General features: G+C 39.1%; 1 protein-coding gene across 1 annotated transcript in view; it reads left to right on the forward strand.

Annotated features, from left to right (window-relative positions):
- Positions 1 to 1,121: 1,121 nt before the first annotated feature.
- LOC108246457 (LIM homeobox transcription factor 1-beta-like) overlaps positions 1,122 to 21,324 on the forward strand; it is a 38,242-nt gene continuing 18,039 nt past the window's right edge. Inside the window, exons 1-2 of the mRNA XM_017434012.3 lie at positions 1,122 to 1,434; positions 2,720 to 2,906. Coding sequence (XP_017289501.3) covers positions 1,314 to 1,434; positions 2,720 to 2,906 — 308 coding nt within the window. The 5' untranslated portion in view covers positions 1,122 to 1,313. The remainder of the gene's footprint in view (positions 1,435 to 2,719; positions 2,907 to 21,324) is intronic.

A 21,324-nucleotide genomic window follows, 5' to 3' on the forward strand; every position in this document is an offset into this window, starting at 1 on the left:
TGCTAAAAAAAATCATGAGGCAATTCACTGAGAAACAGCAGCGTGTGAGTCAAGGAGACAAAGCCGATTGAAGGAAGATAAACTTATTTTGGTTCATGGCCAGGAGAAGAAAAACATAACGCTACAATCCACAACCCTCAAAAGCATGTTTGACTGGGAAAACCCACCTCCAGCGGGACAGAAGCGGCCCGTGGGCCACCAGTTGAGAACCACAGTTTTAGCGTACCCAACCGGAGTGTTATCGGTGTTGAAACCTGCTGGCTGAAGCTGACCTACTGGCAAATCTTAACGGTTTAATTTCCGGTCCGGCTCTTCATAATAACCAGAGATCTCCTATCAGCAGGCGAAGCCCCGACCATGAACGCCCCCCTCCGCCCTCCCGTCAACACGGGCTCCTTCTCGCTGCTCCTGCTGATCCTATCATCAGACTGACGGAGAGAAGTCATCGACATGTGGAGGCTTATTTGAAACCGCTGGAACTGATGCGTCTCTGTCCTTTGACGCCTCACGCAGGCTGTCAAGAGGAGGATATGATTCAGTCTGAGGCCAGTTTTAAAGCTAATTTCATCTTTTCTAATAACTTATATCACCTCACAGATGCATTTAGGAGAATATAAAAACAATCACAGGCACGCAGGATGAGTCACCACATCAGATTAGGGCTTTAATGTGTTGAATTTGAATTTATTTTGAATATTTTATTTCAAAAAGTACATTTATTCAGAAAAAAGAAACAATCTGACTGCATATTATTATTATTTTTATTATCATTACTGCAGTTAAAGCAGACTTATTTATCACTTCTGGTTTAATCTTTCTTGTTTATTTATTTAAAAAATGAACAATAACTACAAAATGTGTGGGTTGGACGTCTAAAACATTATTTTAAAGACTTTTTATTCAAAAAATATTTATTTTGAGACTGAACGCAGAAGAAAAGCCGCTGTCATGAAGGTGAGAGTGACAGGTAAATCTTTGTCTGTTTTTGGTGGTTTTAAAGTGTTAAATATAATTTTTTAAATATATATTTAAAGTGTTTTCTTCAGTTCAGTGGAGGCGGACCCATCAGACCTCANGTTCCCCCCCCCCACACACACTCCCCCTCTGTCTGCATGGTGAAACCCACACTCGGGCTGCCACATCACGCCCAGCACATCTGGATCAGTCTCTCTCCGGCACCTCTGGATGCCCGGCGGCTGACGCGCGCGCGCCTCGTCCCGGGAGCCCGTTTCTGCTGCTGCTGCTGCTGCGGACAGGAGGGTCGGAAACACCCACGAGGACCCTGGCAGCTCGAGGGGGGCTTCTCGGCTTGTATGGACCTCGCAACAAGTGCGCCGCGCGCGGCAGACAGCGTGCGCTCCGCGGCACGAGGGACGATGCTGAAGGAGCTGAAAGTGGAGGAAAGAGGGCGGACTGAGGCCGGCTCTCTGCTGGGTGAGTTCACAGCAGGCTTCCCTTCTGTTTTTATTATTATTATTATTATTATTATTATTATTATTATTATTATTATTATTATTATTATTATTATTATTATTATTCAAATTCTGGACCTGCTGTTTTTTGTGTTTCAATAATTAAGCCCTTTAATGTGAAAAAAGGTTATTTTAGGGAGATTTTAGATACAAAAAAGAATAAAAATAAAGCCCTTTCAGCCGTGAAATAATTTTTAATTGACACACATAATAGACTTAAGAATAATAGTTAAAATTATAATTTTTCCTACAATTTTTTTCCTACGATTTTTTCCTTTCTTTTAAACACTTCAGTTTTATTTTTTCTCCTGCAGTGAGCCGTGAGTACCAAAAATAATAATAATAATTACAAAAAAATGATAGAAAGAGAATAATAGTAATAGTTTTTTGCTGGTGTTATCAGCAGAAAGAATTTAATTAAAAACACCATTAGACATTTTATTTGGGTTAAAGTCATAACCTCACATCTCTTTTACTTGTATTTAATTTCACATAAATGAAAGTAATCTTTCTTCAACACTGTTAATTTGATCAGGTTTTAATTGGTTAAAACTGATGGGTAGATGAAGCTCAGCAGACACAAAACAAGGCTTTATTAATATCATTTGGGGAAAATTAGGCCCAATCTTTCTAACCAAACATTTTAGTTAAAAAAAAACTTTTTGTAAGATTCTTCTAATCGAGATGTTGAAATTTGTAGAAAGAAATGCAAGTTTTATTTATTTTAATTGTGAGCTAAAATGGTTCACACTCTTATGTAAATACTAGAAATAAAAATAAAAACTACTTTATTGATCCCCTGGTGGAAATTGGTTCATGACAGCAGCAGACAAGATCCAAAATAAAAACACGATAATAAGTCACATTATGGTGCAAACTGAGACAATGATGGCGGAGTTTATACATCATTTATAGACCTCCAGGAGCTGAGAGCAGATATACAAGCAGACACATTTTAACATGATCTGATTGTGCAGAAGGACAGAGGGAGAGAAGAAGGCGTCCAAACAAAGAAAAGGTTCTTTATTCACTTTAATACAACTGGGTTACATTCAGGAAACATAATTTACCTAAACACAGAAACACAGAGACACAGAAACACACTTCACCTAAAAACACATCTACAGCATCTTTGACCTTTAACCAGTTCCTGTCACGAGCCGTCTCCTCCCATCTCTTTCCGCATAAAAGGTAAAATATCCCGCGCGCTCCTGTCCCCCCTCCCCCTCGTGTGCCCCCCTCCCCAGGCGGCGTGTGTCCCCCGCGGGCCGTGTGTGAGGGCTGCGCGCGGGCCATCTCGGACCGCTTCCTGCTGCGGGTCAACGGCGCGTCTTGGCACGAGGAGTGTCTGCAGTGCGCCGCGTGCCAGCAGCCGCTCACCGCCACCTGCTACTGCAAGGACACCAAACTGTACTGCAGGAGCGACTACCAACAGTAAGAGAGGCCCGAGGGCCCCTGGCGGGGATTGTTGAACGCACGTGTCTGAATCCAGCGCCATTTGTTGCGCCTTTCCTTTTTCCAACAGCAGCAGAAGGCAATAAACAAAAAAGGGACCCAGAAAGAAATAGAAATGTTGTTTTACCTCCAGGAAAGCCATTTTGTTCAGGTTAAATCCATAAATTGAATGTATGCATCTTCATGCTGCTAATAATATGTCAGTTTTTTTTAAAATTATTATTATTTAAAATAAATTTCTGAAAGATTTGACATCACTGGAGCTTGAATTAAGATGTGCTTTATTTCTGCACAGCAAACCTATCAGTGTTAAGCCTATATGCAGTGTGTCGACTCTTTTGAGTGTAAAAAAAAAACAAAAAACAAAACACTTTCAGGGTGTTAAATTTTTAACCCAAAAACAAAAAGAAAAAAGAAAAGTCTGCTGCATTTGAGAAGGAGGTGAAGCAGATCTGCATGAATGAATGTGTGAGAACAGAAACAATCAGCAATGTTAGGGGTATTCAGTCAAAACTAACAATTAAGTGTTACAAAATGAAACACTTTCTTGGTGTTAATAAAACACGTAAAAAAGTGGACTCATGTAGACTCGCTTGTGTGGAGACAGATCCTGAAAATAAGTGTTTTAGTCATTTGTGAAATCTAAAAGAAATATTAGCAACAGACCAGAGAAGTAATTTAACCCACTAATTTGAGGATCTTAATGGTTTTATTGTCTCCTGATGACTCACTGGCGGTGGGATTGGCTTGATAACCAGATTTAAGTGGCTCTCCTGGGGAGGTCGTCTTCCTAACAGAGAGTCGGGGGTTGGATCCGCAGCCCCTGAAGTGTCCTTATAGCCCCACACTGACCCTGATGGGCTTGAGCCAAAGTCAGATGTAAGAACGCTGCGTATAAGGTGTGAAATATAGCAATGAAAGCACTGTATGGGTGAATGAGACACTCTGTACAGCGCTGGAGATCCTGGAGAGGTGAAAAAGGTTGTGTCATCCCTCTAAAGACCCCAATGCTGTGGTTCCTGAACGTTTTAGCTCCCGACACGATTGTGACAAAGGCCATCTTTGGTTGCTTTAAATATACAAAAACTGCTAATAACCCAATTAAACACGAGTACAATGACAATATAAAGTCTTAACATCCAAAAAAATTAGTTATATTTAACAACTACTGTTCATTCTTTGTTAAATGTGGTGAAGATATGCCATAAGTGATCATTATGAAATGTAAGCTGATATCTGGAGCTTTTCTGTGGCCCATATTGGGGTCCCGATCCCAATTTTGGGAACCACTGACAACCTGAAACTCAGCAGTGACCTTACAGTAAAGAACGCCCAAAGATTTTGAATGGTGGTTGTTTTGGTTGGAGTGTGAAGTCTGTGTTTTGGAGTATGCGTAGTGTGCGTAAGCGTTGTGAAGTTTGTAGAAGATGGTAGAAATCGGTGCCTCCGAAAAAAGGAGAGCGTTGTCGTACGTTTGCTTTGAGATGGCAGGCTGGTGCACGCGATGTGTTGTTGTTGAAGAGCAGCCTTGTTGTTGGAAGGAAATCCCCCGTAGCTGGGTGGTCTGAGGGTTTTCTTCAGAGAAGCTGGCACCGACTGCAGCGTCCTCTCTGCTGCTGTCTGCTCCCGCGGGCCTTTGTCCTCCTTCGAGGCTTCGTCAGAGCCACAACTGAGCTGGGGGTCCGCTGACCAGCAGTTGGCAGGAAAATTTACACGCCGAGACCTTCACGCCAAAACCAATTCAGCTCACCGAATGTCATTTAAAACTCACAAGCGTGCGCAATGGCGTCTTCTTCTTAAACACTTATAAATATCCACCTGCTGCCAAATGAATTAGATATGTAAATCAGATGTGGAACAAATGCAAGTCAAGGATCATGCATTTAAAAAAGACAGAAATCTTGTTCAGATGTTCAAATCTGAGACTGAGTGGACTGCACTGATTCTCAGGAAAACAATAAATGGGACTTTCAAAATATCAAAAAGGGATTTTTTTAAAAGATGTAAAAAAAACAAAACTATTTCTCATCATTGCTTAAAAAAATAAGCCAGACAAAAAGAAGGAGTAAAGCTGTGAGATGTGAATTATGCTTTTATAAGATAGTTTAGTTTGTCTTGTATTTTGTCATGTGAAAGTTTATATTTCTTAAAATTGTATTTTAGGGTAAAGAGTTAAAACTGTATTATGATTTATTTAAGAAGCAAATTATCATCTGTTTTGTTCCAGAAATAAATATCTGTAAGGATTGTTTCCTACACTATGATGTGAGGCATCTTCCATTGCAGTGTTTGCTTTTCTACACATAAAAATAAAAAAATAAATAACAAGAGTGAAAAAAGAGACACAAACTGAGATTCATCGGAGCTGATTGTGGATAAAGGAAATTGCAAAAGTAATTGAATGAAAAAGAAACACATAAAAAACTAATTAGAAAGCAAAGACGGATATAAAAATGTGAACAACTGGATTCCATTGTAACATTAGCATGAGTTTTTTTTTTTCTTCAAATAAATAAGATTTTCCTTTTTTTAATTAGTTATAAATTTCTAACTTAATTTAAAAACAAAAAAATAAATTGTTAAAGAAAAGTCTAAATTCCTAATGAGGCACACAAAATCATTGCTTTAAAAATGAAAAGTATTATAATTTCAGGTTTATGTATTATGTTTGCTACTAAAATGAAGAAACAAAAATAATGGATCATAGGGTTTCTTTCTTTTTTTTGGTCAGGTTTTAAATTTCTGGACTCATGGGAAATATATATATAAAAACCAAAAATAAAACAAAAAAAATATGTGTTCAATTCAATGAAAGAAATTTGATTTCTTATTTCAGAGTGATGGACTTTTACTCAGCGTCCCGTCTTTAACCCTTTGTGTGTTTTAATGAGGAGTGTCATCTAAAAAAAGATATTTAAAGAGTGTGTTTTAACATAAGCTGGTGCTATTCTTATTAACAAAGTATTTTCTTTTTACATTTAATCCATCATTGTGAAAAACATCAATACAAGGCTCATGAAACTGACAAATAAAACCTAAAAATCACATTTCCTGCAGAACTGCAGCTGACTGTCGTGTGTGAATCTCCACCTCCAAATGTAAACGCGACGCTACAGCCGGGCAACGACTGAACTCACCTGTTTGCTTATGTGTGCATTAGTGGGAAAGAAAGTGGCAAAAATTACGTCTGAGAATTCAAATATACAAAACTAGTTCGGTTGCAGACAAAAACACTGCAGCATTAATCATTTCACACACACACACAGGTTTGTGTTCTTGTTGGCCGAGGTGGAAAATGGTCGGCTTATTTTACTTTATTCTTTAAACAAGATCACCTGCTCAGGATCTTTGGATAAATAATCTCAACCATCTGTTTATTGACGTCTCTTCACTTTAAATATGCTGATTAACTTTATTTTATGACTTCAGCTGACATAGGTTCTATGGTTGTTTTCATGTCTTTGTTTTGTTTCATTAATGGAGAGAAAATTGTTTTACTTGTAGACCACCGTTGTTGTTACATGCTGCAGTGCATTATGGGTAGTGCTGGTGTAGAAATAGCTGTAAAAGAATCTAGTCCCTGTACTGGAATCCGGTCTTCATCATTTACCAAACATTTAGTTTCCACAACAACAACCACGGGCAGTACGCTGGGCTCTGTAGAAAAGGTGCAACAGTGACTGGAAGAAGAGGGAAAATCTTTGCATTTTTAGGCATTATCAGCCTCTGAGGGGCACAGAAAAGTCGAGGCTTTGTGTGAAACAGTCAGCCGAAATGGCCTCGTGTGTTTTCAGCTTGTCGACGGATAATTAACAGACCAGCGCACGTTTCCCGAAAGGTTTCTGAGCTGCAGGTTTGCTGTCAGACAACTACACAGGGCTCTGACGCAGAGAACAGGCCGTCCTGCTTAGTTTTTTGTTCGTTCATTTGCTTTTATACAGCACGCTAACATCTGCGGCACTTTATTCTTTTACCTGTTAAAAGGATTTCTGCCCCGAAACAGATGGCTGACTCTGACATGCAAATCATAGGTTCAGACTCATGGCTACAGCTCTGCTGATGAGGACCGATGATGTGTGGTTCATTATCTAAACTTTTATCTAAAATCATCTAAAACTTCTAAGTGTTGTTGATAAACTGGACTCCAACAGTTGCAGCCCAGTGAGATGCTGCCTTTATTTTGGCTGTATTTAATAATAAAAGTCTTAAGGTAATAACTATGTTCAGTCTCTCTGTTAAACCTTGGAATTTGTTGACTTTAAAACCATAAAACATGGTTTATTAGGTGTCAGAAAGAAATGTGATTTTTCATATTAATAACAACAAGAAGAACATATTAATACTAATATAAAATCTGAGACCAAAGCTTCTTGTTCTGAATAGAAACGCTGTTTCATGAACGGACACATCTTGATTTTGATCTCAGTTTGATGAGTTTGAGTTCTGCTAAAAGAGATTTGCTGCTGAGTTTGGGCTCATTGTCTTCTAACATGACTGACTTTGGGCCAAGCCTCCCGTTTGACTTGATAATACTTTGTACTGATGGGTTCATAGTTGGTCCTGTGGCTGTAAAACAAGCCCAGATCATCAGCTCTCCACTACCGTGCTTGACAGATGGTGATGTATTCGTGTTGACATGCTGTGTTTGGTTTTCGTCAAATATAGCGCTGTGTGTTATGATCAAACATTTCCCGTTTGGTCTCTTCTGTCCAAAAGGGCTTTGTCCCAGAAGTCTTGTGAGTTCTTTTTTCAAAAGCTATTTTACAAATCTAATCCATGCTGCCGTCTTTTTTTTTAAAAACAGGACTTCTCCTGGCATCCATAAAAGATATACTTGTTTGCGTTTGGAGTCTGTGATGTAGGTTTTGGTGTTGCAGTTCTGGTTGTGATGTTATTTTTCTTCTCTGAACGTCACGCACTCTGACCTCGGGGTGAGCTGGCACCCCTGGGAGGATTGGCAACTGTCTTGAATGTTTCCTGCTTGTGAATAACTCATTTTACTGTTGAATTATGAACTCCAAATAGTCTAGAAATGCTCCTGTAGCTTTTCCCAGATTGCTGGGCAGCAAAAGTTGCTTCTCCAATATAATTGCTGATGTCATTCCACCTTGGTGTTGGGTTAACGTACACCTGAGCGAGTTTCTGTTTTATAGAGGGGCTCATATTCCAGTGATCAGTTAATCAGTACATCTGATCAGCAGCACCTGGTTAGTACCCTCTTTAATGCTGATAAAAAATTAAATGCCAGTAATTTCTTGAAGGAATGCATATCGCCCGCCACTTTTCATGCCAGAGTTTGAAACTAAGATCAACTGTTGAGGAAAAAGGACAGAGTTTTAGCACTTTTTGGTCAAACCTCGGAAATGACATTATGCACAATGCCATACGATGTTCTGATATCTTGCATGCTCTGTTAGCACTTGGAGCATGTGTTAGGAATGACTCTCAGCTACTACCACGTGAAATTTTAGCTCAATTTCTGTAACATTCACTGAGATATAGTCATTTTTTATGTGATGGATTGGGTTAACAATAATTACTTTCTGAGCGTTTCATTAAAATCCACCCAATGATTCATAAGATATTTTGCTAACAGACAAGCAGTTAATACCAAGGTTTTAAGCAAAGATGTTGCTTAAAACCTTGTATATTTTGGAGACAATGCTCAGCTACTACCACAGCATGTTTTAGCTCAATATCTGTAAAATTAGCTGAATTATAGTCATTTCAGTTTTATCTAAGGTCTGTTGACTGCGGCAGCCATCTTAAATTGGGCTGGCTCCAAAAGTAAATCAGTTCTAGATGTACATCCAGTGATTATTTCCTGGAAATTTCATTAAAATCCATCCATAGGAGATATGAGATATGAGATATTTAGCTAACGGTACAAACAGATGAACATACAGAGGCACAAGCAAAAATGAGAAGTCTCCACCTACGCCTTGGATGGCAGGCAATAATAAATAGGGATTTAGTTTTTTACACACAACTGCTGTTTAGCTCGTAAAATATTGAGACTGTGTAATGAATTGGGCTGTTGCTTATCTCACTATATAAAGATGGTGCACTTAGGTTTTAACATAACTACACATGTGTATTTATGTTTCTATAAATGAACTCAAATCCTGACTATGTGAAAAAGTTAGATGTTGTCCGTTCTGCTGACAAAGTGTTGCGTTTCGTATGTTTTCTGTCCCTTTGACCAGATGTATACGCCTTCATTAGTCATCATTAGGCTGAGCGGTATGTGGGATATGTCGTTGTAAAACTGAGCAAGTTTATTTTATTTGAAACCAGAGGACCTTGTGTGTTGAACATTAATCTAAGCAGAGACCCCTGCAGGTGAGGATCCAAGAGTAAATCCTAGACCCAGACGCAGCAGGCTGTCGGGGACTCAATCCGCTCTGCGCCTCCTGGGAACGGGGGCCAAAGTAAAGAGAAAGGGGTGTACAAAGTCAACCCAAAGGAACAACACAGAAACCAGCAGGAGCTACTTAAAGCCCTGTTCTGTTTGGATACCGCAGCCGATCAACAGCTGAGCCCGGCGCTAGAAAAACAAGCCTTCACAAAAACTTTGCAGATTGGGTTTCAGCGCCTCTTCAGACTCTTGCCCTGGCAGACTCAGGGTGTCCTCCTCCCATGGTTTCCACCACTATCTAAATACAGTGATTTATGCTGCTGCCTCTGACCCCACTTTGACTTCAAACAGGGGCAACATGAAACAGTAGATGTGGAGCTGCTGAAGAGGCGAGCCAGGGTCCTTTGAGTTTTTAGGTAGGGTTCACCTTCATTCTGTTAGATTTTGTATGCTGTGGATGCGATAAAGATGTAGTCTTCTAGTTATTTATCATCATAAAAATTAAAAATCTAGCATTCCTTGAAGGAATCCAAATCACCTGCTGCAATGTATGCCAGACTTTTAAACTAAAATCATCTTATGTTGAGAAATTATAGAGTTGCAGCCGTTTTGGTCAAATCTTGAAAATAATGTTATGCAAAATCTTTTACTGTGAGATTTTGCTCGATTAGTCGGCCCTCAGAGAATGTGTTGAGGATGATCCTCAGCTCCTACTTCTCTCCATAAGATGATCTTAGTTTAAAACTTTGGTATTAAAAAAGTGGCGAGCGATATGCATTCCTTCAGGGAGTGTTAGGCCTTTATTTCTTACTGTAAAGGCTTCAAAATGAATAAATCTTCAGAGAACACATCCAGCACCCTTCCTTGACAGTCAGCTTCTTGTTTTATTTATCTGCTGGTTTATGACACACACCGGGGTGTCATGTAGGGAGGGGTCTGATCCGTTTCTTCACACTAACCTCAGTGCAGCTCAGCTTTCCTCCGCCACACTGAGACGGACTCTAAATTTTGCCAAAAGACAAAAATGATTTTTCAGATGGGTCCGTGTCAGCCTCTGATTCATGCTTGTCACTTTGAGAGAATGGTGATGTGAGCATTTATGGCATCAGTCAGTCATGTTGAGCTCCTTGCATCTCTTTAATTTAACCCCAGGTCAGCTAAATGACAGTATTAATGTTTCAACCTTGCTGCCAGATAGGTTGAGATAAGTGAAAAACTATGAATGAAAGCAAAATGTTGTCATTTTTTTAAAATATCTGAAACCCACTAATAAATTGCAGTGAAATACATGTCAAAAAACAAATGAACCTCCTTTTTTTCTAATATGATCCATGCAAACATTACAACTCAGTTTTATTTAGCCAATAATTAGTTTATTGATGACAGCTCTGTGAAGGAAGACATTAGAAAAAAAAGGTTTTAAATGCAAATGCTGAAAACCTCTACTGAATGGCCTGAATATCCTTCAGCCTCTGATGGATTTAAAACAGAAAGGATTTAAGGTTAGTTGCAGAAAGAGTCGCATGGGTCAGGAACACTTACAGTGCCTTGAAAAAGTATTCAAATCTCTTGAATTTTTCTCCGTTTTGATGGGATTTTATGTGATAGACCAACACAAAGTAATGCATAATTGTTATGTAGGAAGAGAATGATGTGTAGTTTTCAAATTTTTTCAAAATCTGAAAAGTGTTACGTGTATTTGTATCCAGTCCAACTGAGTCAATACTTTGTAGAACCTTTTGCTGCAATCAGAGCAACAAGTCTTGTGGGATTTGTCTTTACTCCTGTTGCACATTTAGAAACTGAAATTTTTGCCCATTCTTCTTTTCAGAACAAGCTCAGTCAGACTGGATGAACAGCAGTTTTCATGTCTTACCACAGATTCTCAGTTGGATTTAAGTCTGGACTTTGGGCCATGCTGACACATGAATATGTTGTAGGTCTGACTGGATGGTTTGTGTCGTTGTCCTGCTGGAAGGTGAACCTCCGCCCCAGACTCAAGTCTTTTGCAGCCTCTAACAGGTTTTCTTTCAGGATTGTCCTGTATTTAGCTCCATCCATCTTCCTGTCACCTTTGATCAGCTTCCCCGTCCCTGCTGAACAAATTCATCCCCTCAGCATGATGCTGCCACCAGCATGTTTCACAGTGAGGATGGTGTGTTCAGGGTGAAGTGCGGTGAGCTGTGGGTCTCTGCTGCTCTTCCAGAGTTACCACGGGGCTTCTTGGATTAATGCTGCCCTTCCTGTCAATGTAGGTGGTAGGTTTGCAGTTGTGCTAAACTCTTTCCAACTTCAGATGATGGACTAAACAGAGCTCTGAGGTGTTCCATGCTCGGGGTGTTATTTTATAACCTAACCCTAGTTTAAACTTCTCGATTGTATCAGTGACATGTCTGGTGAGTTCCTTGGTCTTCATGATGTGTTTTGACTACTAATGTATTGTAACACACCTTTGAGGCCTTCACTGTATTTATACTGAGAGTAAATTACACACAGGGGAACTCTATTTACTTATTAGGTGACTGAAGGTGATTGGTTGATTTTAATTCAGGGTGTCAGAGTAAAGGGGGTGAATATAAATGAACGCCACACAACAGAAACTGAAATAAAACAACAAGAGCAGTCAGAAACATGGCTAAGCAACCCCCATCCTCCCTATTTTTGAGTAAATTTTGTTGACGACCCCTGGTACAGAGGGTTTGTGACATTTAATTTGTGCCGTCATTGTGCCTTTCTACAGTATTATTCGGCTAATTAGCCATGTTTGAACCTACAGTGGAGAGCGTCACAAGTCTCTGCCACCGTTATAAAGTCTGCCAACCTCTGCATCAAACCACATCGTAAAGATGTTTTATTGAAACCACTGTGAACCAGGAAAATAGCTACCATAAATGTTGCTGAGTGTGGTCTGGGACAGACAGAGAGACGGTGAAGGACGTTGATCCTGAATAATTTTTATGATACATTTTATGAAACATTTTTTTCAACTGAAATCTAAAAATTTCAGTTTGTAGTTATTTTTGGATTTACTAACAAGTTTTGAATGTGTGTATTTGCCTGTTCCGGTTCCAGCACATGGCTGGAACGCAGCAAATCTGGAATATTCCTTCAATGTGAAGACAGTCATGATGCTGCTACGCTCTTAATGCGCACCAAAAAAGGTTTTCACTTCTGTTTTTCATGTCCCTGAGACACTCTCCTGCACCCTCAGCATGCTCTGTACGTCTACAGCACGTTACCATGGTGATACAACCACATTTACACCAAATCATGGGCCCAACCCTAGGACAACCCTCTCAGTCCATATCAGGATGCACCTACTGTATTCTCTAGTAGATTACGCCACACTAGCGTGACACTACCATGGAAGGTATCACATCTGTACTACATTGTTTCTATGACCTAGTCACAATCACAGCTGTAGCCTATAGGCATGAGGCCAGCATGGTCCGTCCTGCTCCACATTTTGAATGACCAAAACATGCTGGTGCACACTTTTTTTTAGCAATTTATGGTCAATTTTGGATTGATCTACATGATTTTTTTGGTGAAAGATTCTATAATTGATGCTGAATTGCTAACTTAGCCTACTTTTTTTAAAGTTAATCTGACCTAAATTTTACTTCTCTAACACAAACCAATCAAATAATGCGGTTACATGCACATGATAATTTGCTTCAGAAGTGTCATTCATAAAAGTAATAAAAACAGCACAAAATATTTAAAAAAAAACAATTCTAAGTGTAATTTATTAAAATATATTGTTGGAGCCTGCTGATAAGTTGCATATTTCAGTATAGAAAAAAAAAAATTCCATAAACATCTTGTCTTTTAAAAGTGGATCTGAAGTTGCTCCTTTTAATGCAGCTCTGTGGCGATGCTAGTACAAAATGCTAACTTCCAGGAAGGATTGCGATGCTCCATGAATTGCCATTGCTGTAAAAACAACAAAAAAAGTGAATGAATACATCATGGATACGGTGCCACCACACTCCACTCAGGACCTCAGTATGCTGCCACTTCATGCACCACAACTTTGCTCTGGAGGTTTTCTGCATGCTTAAAACCATCGTGGACCTATCGCACAGAATGAGGAACCCACTGTGATCCTAAACCATCCATGTCCTGGCTAATTTTTTAACTTTGTAGCACAATGTCCCACAAAGGTTGTCTGGACTGTCTTCTTCAGAAAGAACAACACATTTTTATTTCTCATCTTTTTTTTTTGTTTTGTTTTGTTTTAATGAAATCTTACACCGCCCCTTTTTTTTGTATCTCCATGTCTTACCATGCAGAGCTGCAGCCAGAAATCTGTCTCTGAGCTGAAGGCGTTTGTGCCCTGGATTCATAATGGGCCCGAGGATCAAAAAGTAAAACCACAGCAGGAACGCCAAACCGCAGAGCCACAAAGGAGTGGGGTGGGGGGGGGAGTGGGACACAGGCTACTGTGCAGCGTCAGATTTATGGAACACTGAAGGGCGGGACATCATGTCAGGAGAGTTTGTTAAATTCATTATTTTTATTTACTGGGAACAATCCAGAGAGAAAATGAGAACCAGACCCTTCCTGTCGCTGATGGTAGCTGCTATGAGACGAGCAGACAGACAGACAGACATCACTCACAGTGAGGACACACAACAGTTATGGAGTCGTCACCCACAACCTCACCCCTTTTTTCTGCTTACTACCCATGTTCATGATCTTTTTGCTGATTTTCAAAGCAGAAATGCATAAAACTTGATCATTTTTCATTAGAAATCGATTTCCATTGTCCACTGGTTTAATTTTTTTCAAGTTAATTGCAAACTATTTTCAAAGTACGTTGGAGGCAAGATGTATATAATTTTGTCCTTTTAAGCATAAACCTACAGCTCACTTATCGGGACTGTTGATGAGTCAGTTTTCACTGGATGTTCTGTTGTTGCAAATGCCAGAGTGCCTGAGTCACTTTATCACTTTGAGAGCAGTTTGGGAACAAAAACTAAAATGTCTGCCTCACTTCTATAAAATAATAATATTGTTTTGGTGGCAACTCAGAGGAGGTAAGAATATTCAGCTCAGCCAGAATGAGCTGCACCAAATCTGTCTGCTCACTACATGTGTGTATGTGTGTGTGTGTGTTTGTATTATTTCGGCTCAAACTGTGGGGTTTTAACATCTCTCCTTTCATACACTCACCTCCATCAAACACTATGGAGTTCATTCTTTAAAACTATTATTTAGGCAGGTAATCTAATGGAGACAGGTAGTTTTATTAACAAGATGGACCTGCAACACAAACCATCAGATACATAAAAATAACGACACAGTAATCATAAAACACTATCTTGACATTTAAAAGGGAGCAAAGTTTAAATGAAATTTAAAAACAAGATCAGGTCTGAAATTATGATTTTTCCATTTTCTTTCAAATCCCAGATCCAGAGGTCCCAGAGGGATCAAACTGGACAATTTGAGTTCTTGTTGCAGCATATTTCAGGAAGATAGTTTAGGGTACAGTGGTGTGTGACAGGTTTGTATTTTGTTATAAATCTCAAGGCTCCATGATGAGCAACATCCAGCATGTGCAGAGAGCTGGCCGGGGAATTCGTATAAACAATATCACCAAGGCCCGAAAGAATCTGCAGCCACCAGCCACCAGGATCCGGTGCAAAGCTGCTGTAGTTCGCTGCCAGTAGTAGCCTGGCGGCCACCTGTGGAGCCTGGGCTAGGTTTGGTGGCTGCTTTGTTTTTGCACAAGTTGTATCAAAGTGAAAATTCTGATTTTTATCAGGTGGAGATACAGTCTGAGTTGGCTAGAGCAAAGGAAAAAAGCAACTTCTGTCCTAAACCCATTATATCACACTAATTGATACCTACTTTTGTTTATTTAAGGTAAAGCTGCAGGACAGGTGGTGCGATGTGATGGTTCTGTAATTATTAGTTAGTAATTAGTACATTTAATTATTGATTCATTGTATGTATGTAGAAATGTTCTCTCTTTTTGTGTACTATTGATATCATTTTATACCCTAAGGTATAAAATTGCACCTAAAGATGTAACTATACACTTTTTAAGGCATTAACAAGAAGTATAAATTGTACCATTCTTAAGAGTACCATCTGGTTACAGATCAGCATTACTACATGATCTGAATTAATAAGTTATCCTTATAATGTATTTAGTAATAAATATAGAAATAAAGATATAAAACAACTATAAATTCAACATAATGTGATATAGGACTCAGTTGCAGCCCAGTTAATCCATCCATCCATCCATCCATCCATCTGTCCGTCCCAGATAACTGAACTCCTTCGCTTGATGCAGAAACTCATTCCCAACCCAGATGCAGCATTTCACCTTTCTTCGCTTTATTTATTAATGCTTTCACGCATTTAATGTATTTCACATCTTCTTTGTATTTTTTTTCTATCTTTATCATTTGAGTCTGAGAGTTTCGGTTTTACACAACAAAAACAAGAGCTTCACATTTGTGACCATTGTCCTGATCCAGGAGCGTGGTTGTTCACATTCCACATCTTTGAGGCGCAGGACCTGAGTAATGGGACCGCGGTGGCAGTAAATGAAAACCAGAGCAAGTTTTTTTAATTTTTTCTGCTGCTGTTGCGTTTTTTTTTTCTCATGAAAATTGCTGCATTTAACACAGCTGATGGAGGAAAAAACATCTTGTGATTTTAGTTAAGATGGTAACATTATTGAAATGTTTATGTTGGTCAGTAGTTCACACCAAATTAAAAAAAATATACATTTCTAATTCTAACATTCCTTTTTTTTGTATTTTTAATATTCTCATCCCTCTCTGTTTTGGACTACATCTCCGAAAAGTTGAGACTTCATGACATGACATAAAAAAAATCAATCATATATTATATATATATTTTTTTTTTGGTTGACTGCAAATCATTGTATTAATAAATTGACAAGTCCTTCAAGCTTTAAGGAAAATTATAAACAAAAAGAACATCATTCATTTATTGATGCACTGCTTTAAATGAACTGTTATGTTCTCAACATTTTGAGGACTTTCAACATTATTGAAAAAGTGTCTTATAATTCAGACAAACTCCCTGTTTGTTACCGTAGTATGGAGGATTGTCTTTAAACCTGAGTCATCTACCAGACACTAGAGACGTAAGGATTTTAGAGAGTTTCTTAGAGTTGTACTCTTCTGGACAGGTATTTCTGATGTTCCTAGAATCTGCTGGAGTGACCAAACTTGGCCTACTACAATTTTCATTCACACCACTGTTGGCTTTAATTATTTTTCAGTTTCATCTTTATCCCATCTTTTAGTCCTTGGTATTCTTGTGTTCCTTATCATGTTGTCATTGCTTGAGATCACAAAGTCTTTAGGCACCTCTTAAAGATGGCATTTCTTACCAATCATAACATCTGGTTGATCATTCATCACCTGTTTCTCAGATCTTAGTTTTGTCATTTCCTGCCACCTTTGGTGGGACGTTGAGATTCAGGGAGAAATCCTCAGTAATGTAGACTCCCCCCGCAAAAAAAAAACAAAAAACAAATGTGTTGCCCAACTCCACAGGGTGTACAGGAGAGATGATCAGCCTTTTTTCCTTACAGTCCACAATTAGCTTTTTAGTTTGTTGATATTAAGGGACAAATTGTCATCAACTCACTAACTGTTCATCTCTGTATGGCAAGACCATCCAAGTTGCCCAAGAACAGGCTGACCTCTGTTGTATCATCATCAAACTTAATGGTTTTGCTGAGTTTGCGAGTACAGTCATCTGTCAGAGGAGGGACCGCCATGCTCAATTTAATGTACTGTTATTTTTCTGACAGGAAACCAAAAGTGAAGTTTTCTGTCAGAGGAAAGAAAGCTTCATCGTTAGCTGTTGTGGGACAAATGTAGCCTAAAGGCAATAAAGGCAGCAAATTCTGGAGTACCTGTTCTTTGTATCCAGAGATAAAATGTTGTGCAGCACATGTGTGATCATGTCTTCTGTGGACCGTTTGACACAGTGAACAAACTGGTCCAGATATGGTGGGGGGCCGGCTTCATTGTGTTCTGTTAGACAATAAAGACAGCCTTTAGCAGGGTTGTTATCAGGCCTTGCTATTGGGTCTAGATGCACATTTTCAGAGGATGGTGTTGTTGATGTACTGTATTCCCCCTGATCTGCTGTCCTTGCTCCCACATTTCAATGCACCTTTGTAGTAGCTCATCTATCTTCAGTTGTGATTGCACGTATTGCTTGACAACATTGGAAAACTGAGTTAGAGGAGTTTTGTTGGTTAGCTTTGAAGTCTTGTTTTATTAAGTACACCCTATGTTATAAAAAGGCTTTATGCATCGTCCATGTTCAACCTGTCTCTAAGGTGGATCTTAGAAATCCAGGCAAAGATCAAGCCAGAATAGCTGTACAATATATGCATGTCCCTTATTTCCTTGGTTGAAGACTTTGATGTTTTGAGAACTAGGAACTTTGGTGGATTAAAAATATCTGTCAATATTCAGAACATATTTATCATAAAATGGGTGATAAAGACCGTGACATCTGCATAAAAGACTGAGCTGATCCTAGCTGGTAATTTACTGAGTTTCTTTTGAAAACACAGCTATCTGACAGAGTGAACAATTCTTGCCCTTGTGACCCTTCTTTTTTTAAAAAACAACAGCACGCGTCAGTAAAAGGAGGTAATCTCTTTCATATTTCTGGTGTTCTTGACTGGGTGCCAGGTGCTGTTTTGATTTAGGAGGGCATTGTGGAGGCTGGGGTTGTATTGGAGGGTGGTGTCTTCTTCACATGAATGTTGGGTGTGTGAACGGGAGGGGGAATCCCGTGGGAAATAAAGTCTCTCCCACTCCTCTTGTTTAGCACTTTATATATCCACTCAAAGCTTTGTCTATTATGAAGGTACACATGGTGTTAATTCCAAACTAGACATACTGAAAGAAAATAATGCTTCACTTTTAAGCCAAAGAGATTAATATGTCTGAGTGCATTTATTTAGTTACACTCTGCAATTCAATAACTTTAAGATGAAGCTTTGTACAAATTTAGTAGGGAAAACAAAAAATGTTGTAAGTTGCTCAAGTCTTGTTGTAAAGCAGGTTTGAAAATGTAAACATATTTTTTATTAGTCCGTTCAAAACCCAAGTGGCAGAAACCTTCTGTTTTTTATTGTCACTAATGCAGAATAGACATGAGGTCACTGTTTCCAGCCAAGTTTGCCAGCAGGACAGACTGTGGTTTGGTTCATAAGGTCAACGCCCTCTTACCAAAACACAAACTGATGAAGACACCCTTTTTGACCAATTTGTGACACAATTGAATTTTATTTAAGGTTCAGTCGAAATCATTCCTGCTGATTTTGCAGAAACACGTTCCTACTGCCGGATCACATAATATTTATTAACAGGTCTTGTATCGGTGTGTGTGTGAGCCATAAAATACAAAAAAATAAAAATCTAGGTAATATTGGCAGAACAAAAAACTGCATGAAAATGACACATTCTTCTCAAGCACAATAGATTTTCAAATCCAACATGAAAAAGTCACACACAATTGAAGGTGTGTGTTATTGTTACACTTACAAGGTGAATGGATAATTGAGGACTTAAATGCAGACGCAGGAGCAGATAATAAAAATATAAACACCATCCATCCATCCAACCAACCAACCAACCAACCAACCAACCAACCAACCAATCAACCAACAACCAACCATCCATCCATCCATCCATCCAACCATCCATCCATCCATCCATCCATCCACCCATCCATCCATCCACCCATCCATCCATCCACCCATCCATCCATCCATCCATCCATCCATCCATCCATCCATCCATCCATCCAACAATCCAACAATCCAACAATCCAACCAACCATCCACCCATTCATCCATCTTTTTTTGCGTATTCATGGTCGGTCTCAGAGGCAACAGGTCGAGGAGGGAAACCCAGACCTCTCTCTCCCCAGTAACACTCCTCAGCTCCTCCTGGTGGATCTCAAGGTGTTTCCAGGCCAGAGATGATATATAGTCTCATCAGCAAGCTTTGATTCTTCCCCACCCCCACCTCCCAAAAAAACAAAAATCCAGTCAGAGGTGCATAGGTGGTACCCTGCAAGCCCTGATTCTTTTGTGGCATTTGACTTACCTAAAGCCAGTTCATGATGTCAGCAATCAACATACACAGGGACCTGCCTTTGCCTTCCATCAGGTTCACTTAGCACTAGACCTTGATTACTCTCCCCTCAGGTGGTAGGCCCATTTACTTCCTGGAGCTGTTCTGGGTGTAGCTCAACCAAGTCCCAAGAACCAAGGTTTCACCACCATTACTGCACAAAGGTCGTCTAAACTCAGTATACACAGCAGTTATAAGCAGCTTAAAATTCATAGTTGGATTCATAACAGTTGTCAGTTAAGATGGGTATGTATATCTTTCCATAAAAATTGATAAATATATAACAAATTAAGAATATTGCTCAGTGAAATCAGCTGAGGCACACGGGACTCCCTGTCCTGTAACTTGGCCAGTAGTTACGATCGGCCAGCATGAGGTGAGAAATCCTCCAGGCAGAGATAAACAAAAAACACGAGAGCATTAGAAGCACAAAGGGTCCTCTTTTTCTTCTTCATCTCTCATCTGCTGTGGTTTGTTTAAAGGGGTCCTTTGTGGTTTTTGCTGGCAAAATATCTAAACAATGTTTTGTCCGGGATTCCATTTGCTCACAATGTGCTTTGGTTGTGTGTTTAGGTTAATGTCTCTGTTTTTATTTGACACATTCAGGCACATCTCTGTGTGTGTTTTGGTAAGGGTCAAAGTTATAATGGGTGAGTGAAATTGTAGTTCCAAAAGATTGTTTCTGCCATGTTTATATATTTTAGGAATAATGGTAATTAAAACTGGACATAACTGTCCTACATGAATAGAAGTGTTCTGGTCAGGCAGGGTATTTATTTCTAAGTTTTTTTTTATGTATGAACAATTAGGTGAGTGTTTAAATGTGACTTATGAAAATTAAATTTAATTCACGGGATTTTGTAAAATGATTAAGGCTGTAAAGTCGAGGCAGGCATTTATAAACATTATTCTATGTAATTAAACAACCACGGGTATGCTCCAAACCTGTGTTCCTGCTTTCTCAAAATGCAGAAATTTCTACATTTGTTTTTTTTTTTAGAAGCATTTAGATGTATTGCATTGTTTTGTTTTGTTTTTTCGTTTTTTGACAAAGAGACACACAGTGATGCAGCACAGCGTTAGTGTTGTTTCATTATGGAGAGAAGGGTTTTGGTTTAAAGCTTCTGGTTGGCTGAGGTTTTACTGGGTGGAGTTTCCATGTTTTTACTGTGCCTGTGAGGGTTTTCTGTGCGTCCTCTGGCTTAAGACGCGTGTGTGTGGTAGCTTATTTGATGTTAAATCAGCTGCGAGAAGGAGAGTACACTGCTTTCTTTCTTGCACTTACTCCTGTGATAAGTTGCCGTGGCTTCACTCTTGTTCTGGGCAAAGACAAACACTTTTTTTTCCTTTTCCTTTTTAAATTCAACTTCAATTTATGTTGAATGTAATTCCATTTCAAACATAGACATAAACAACCCCAAAAACAACAATCCTTAAAATCAAACAATGTTTTAAAGGACTTCTAGCCAGTTTTGAATTCACTGTCCTTGTCTCTAATTTGGCATTTCAAGAAAGCTAAAATGTTTTAAACTGTTTGTTCAAAAATCTAATCTTAAGCAAAGAAAAAAATAACAGAAAAAAACAATAATCTGCCATCATATAAATTTATAAGGATGCAACAAGAGGCTAGAAGTTAGTTACTTGGTATTTCCATGTGAAGGGGAACACATTTGTTAATATGTTTAATGAAATACATACAAATTATTTTGCTTGGCCGTAAAGCTTCCCGTACATTTTGCAGATACTTCTTTCTTTCTGTCTGTGGATTTGAGAATGTCCTGAGGCACCTCCTTCACTTCGTTGGCTCTCTCTCTCTGTGTTGTTTGGCACGAGCTGTTGTTGTTGTTGTGCTTTTTGCCAAGAGAAGACAATTGCAGCA

This window comes from Kryptolebias marmoratus, linkage group LG14 (genome assembly GCF_001649575.2).
Source record: "Kryptolebias marmoratus isolate JLee-2015 linkage group LG14, ASM164957v2, whole genome shotgun sequence".
In the NCBI taxonomy this organism is placed as follows: Eukaryota; Metazoa; Chordata; class Actinopteri; order Cyprinodontiformes; family Rivulidae; genus Kryptolebias; species Kryptolebias marmoratus.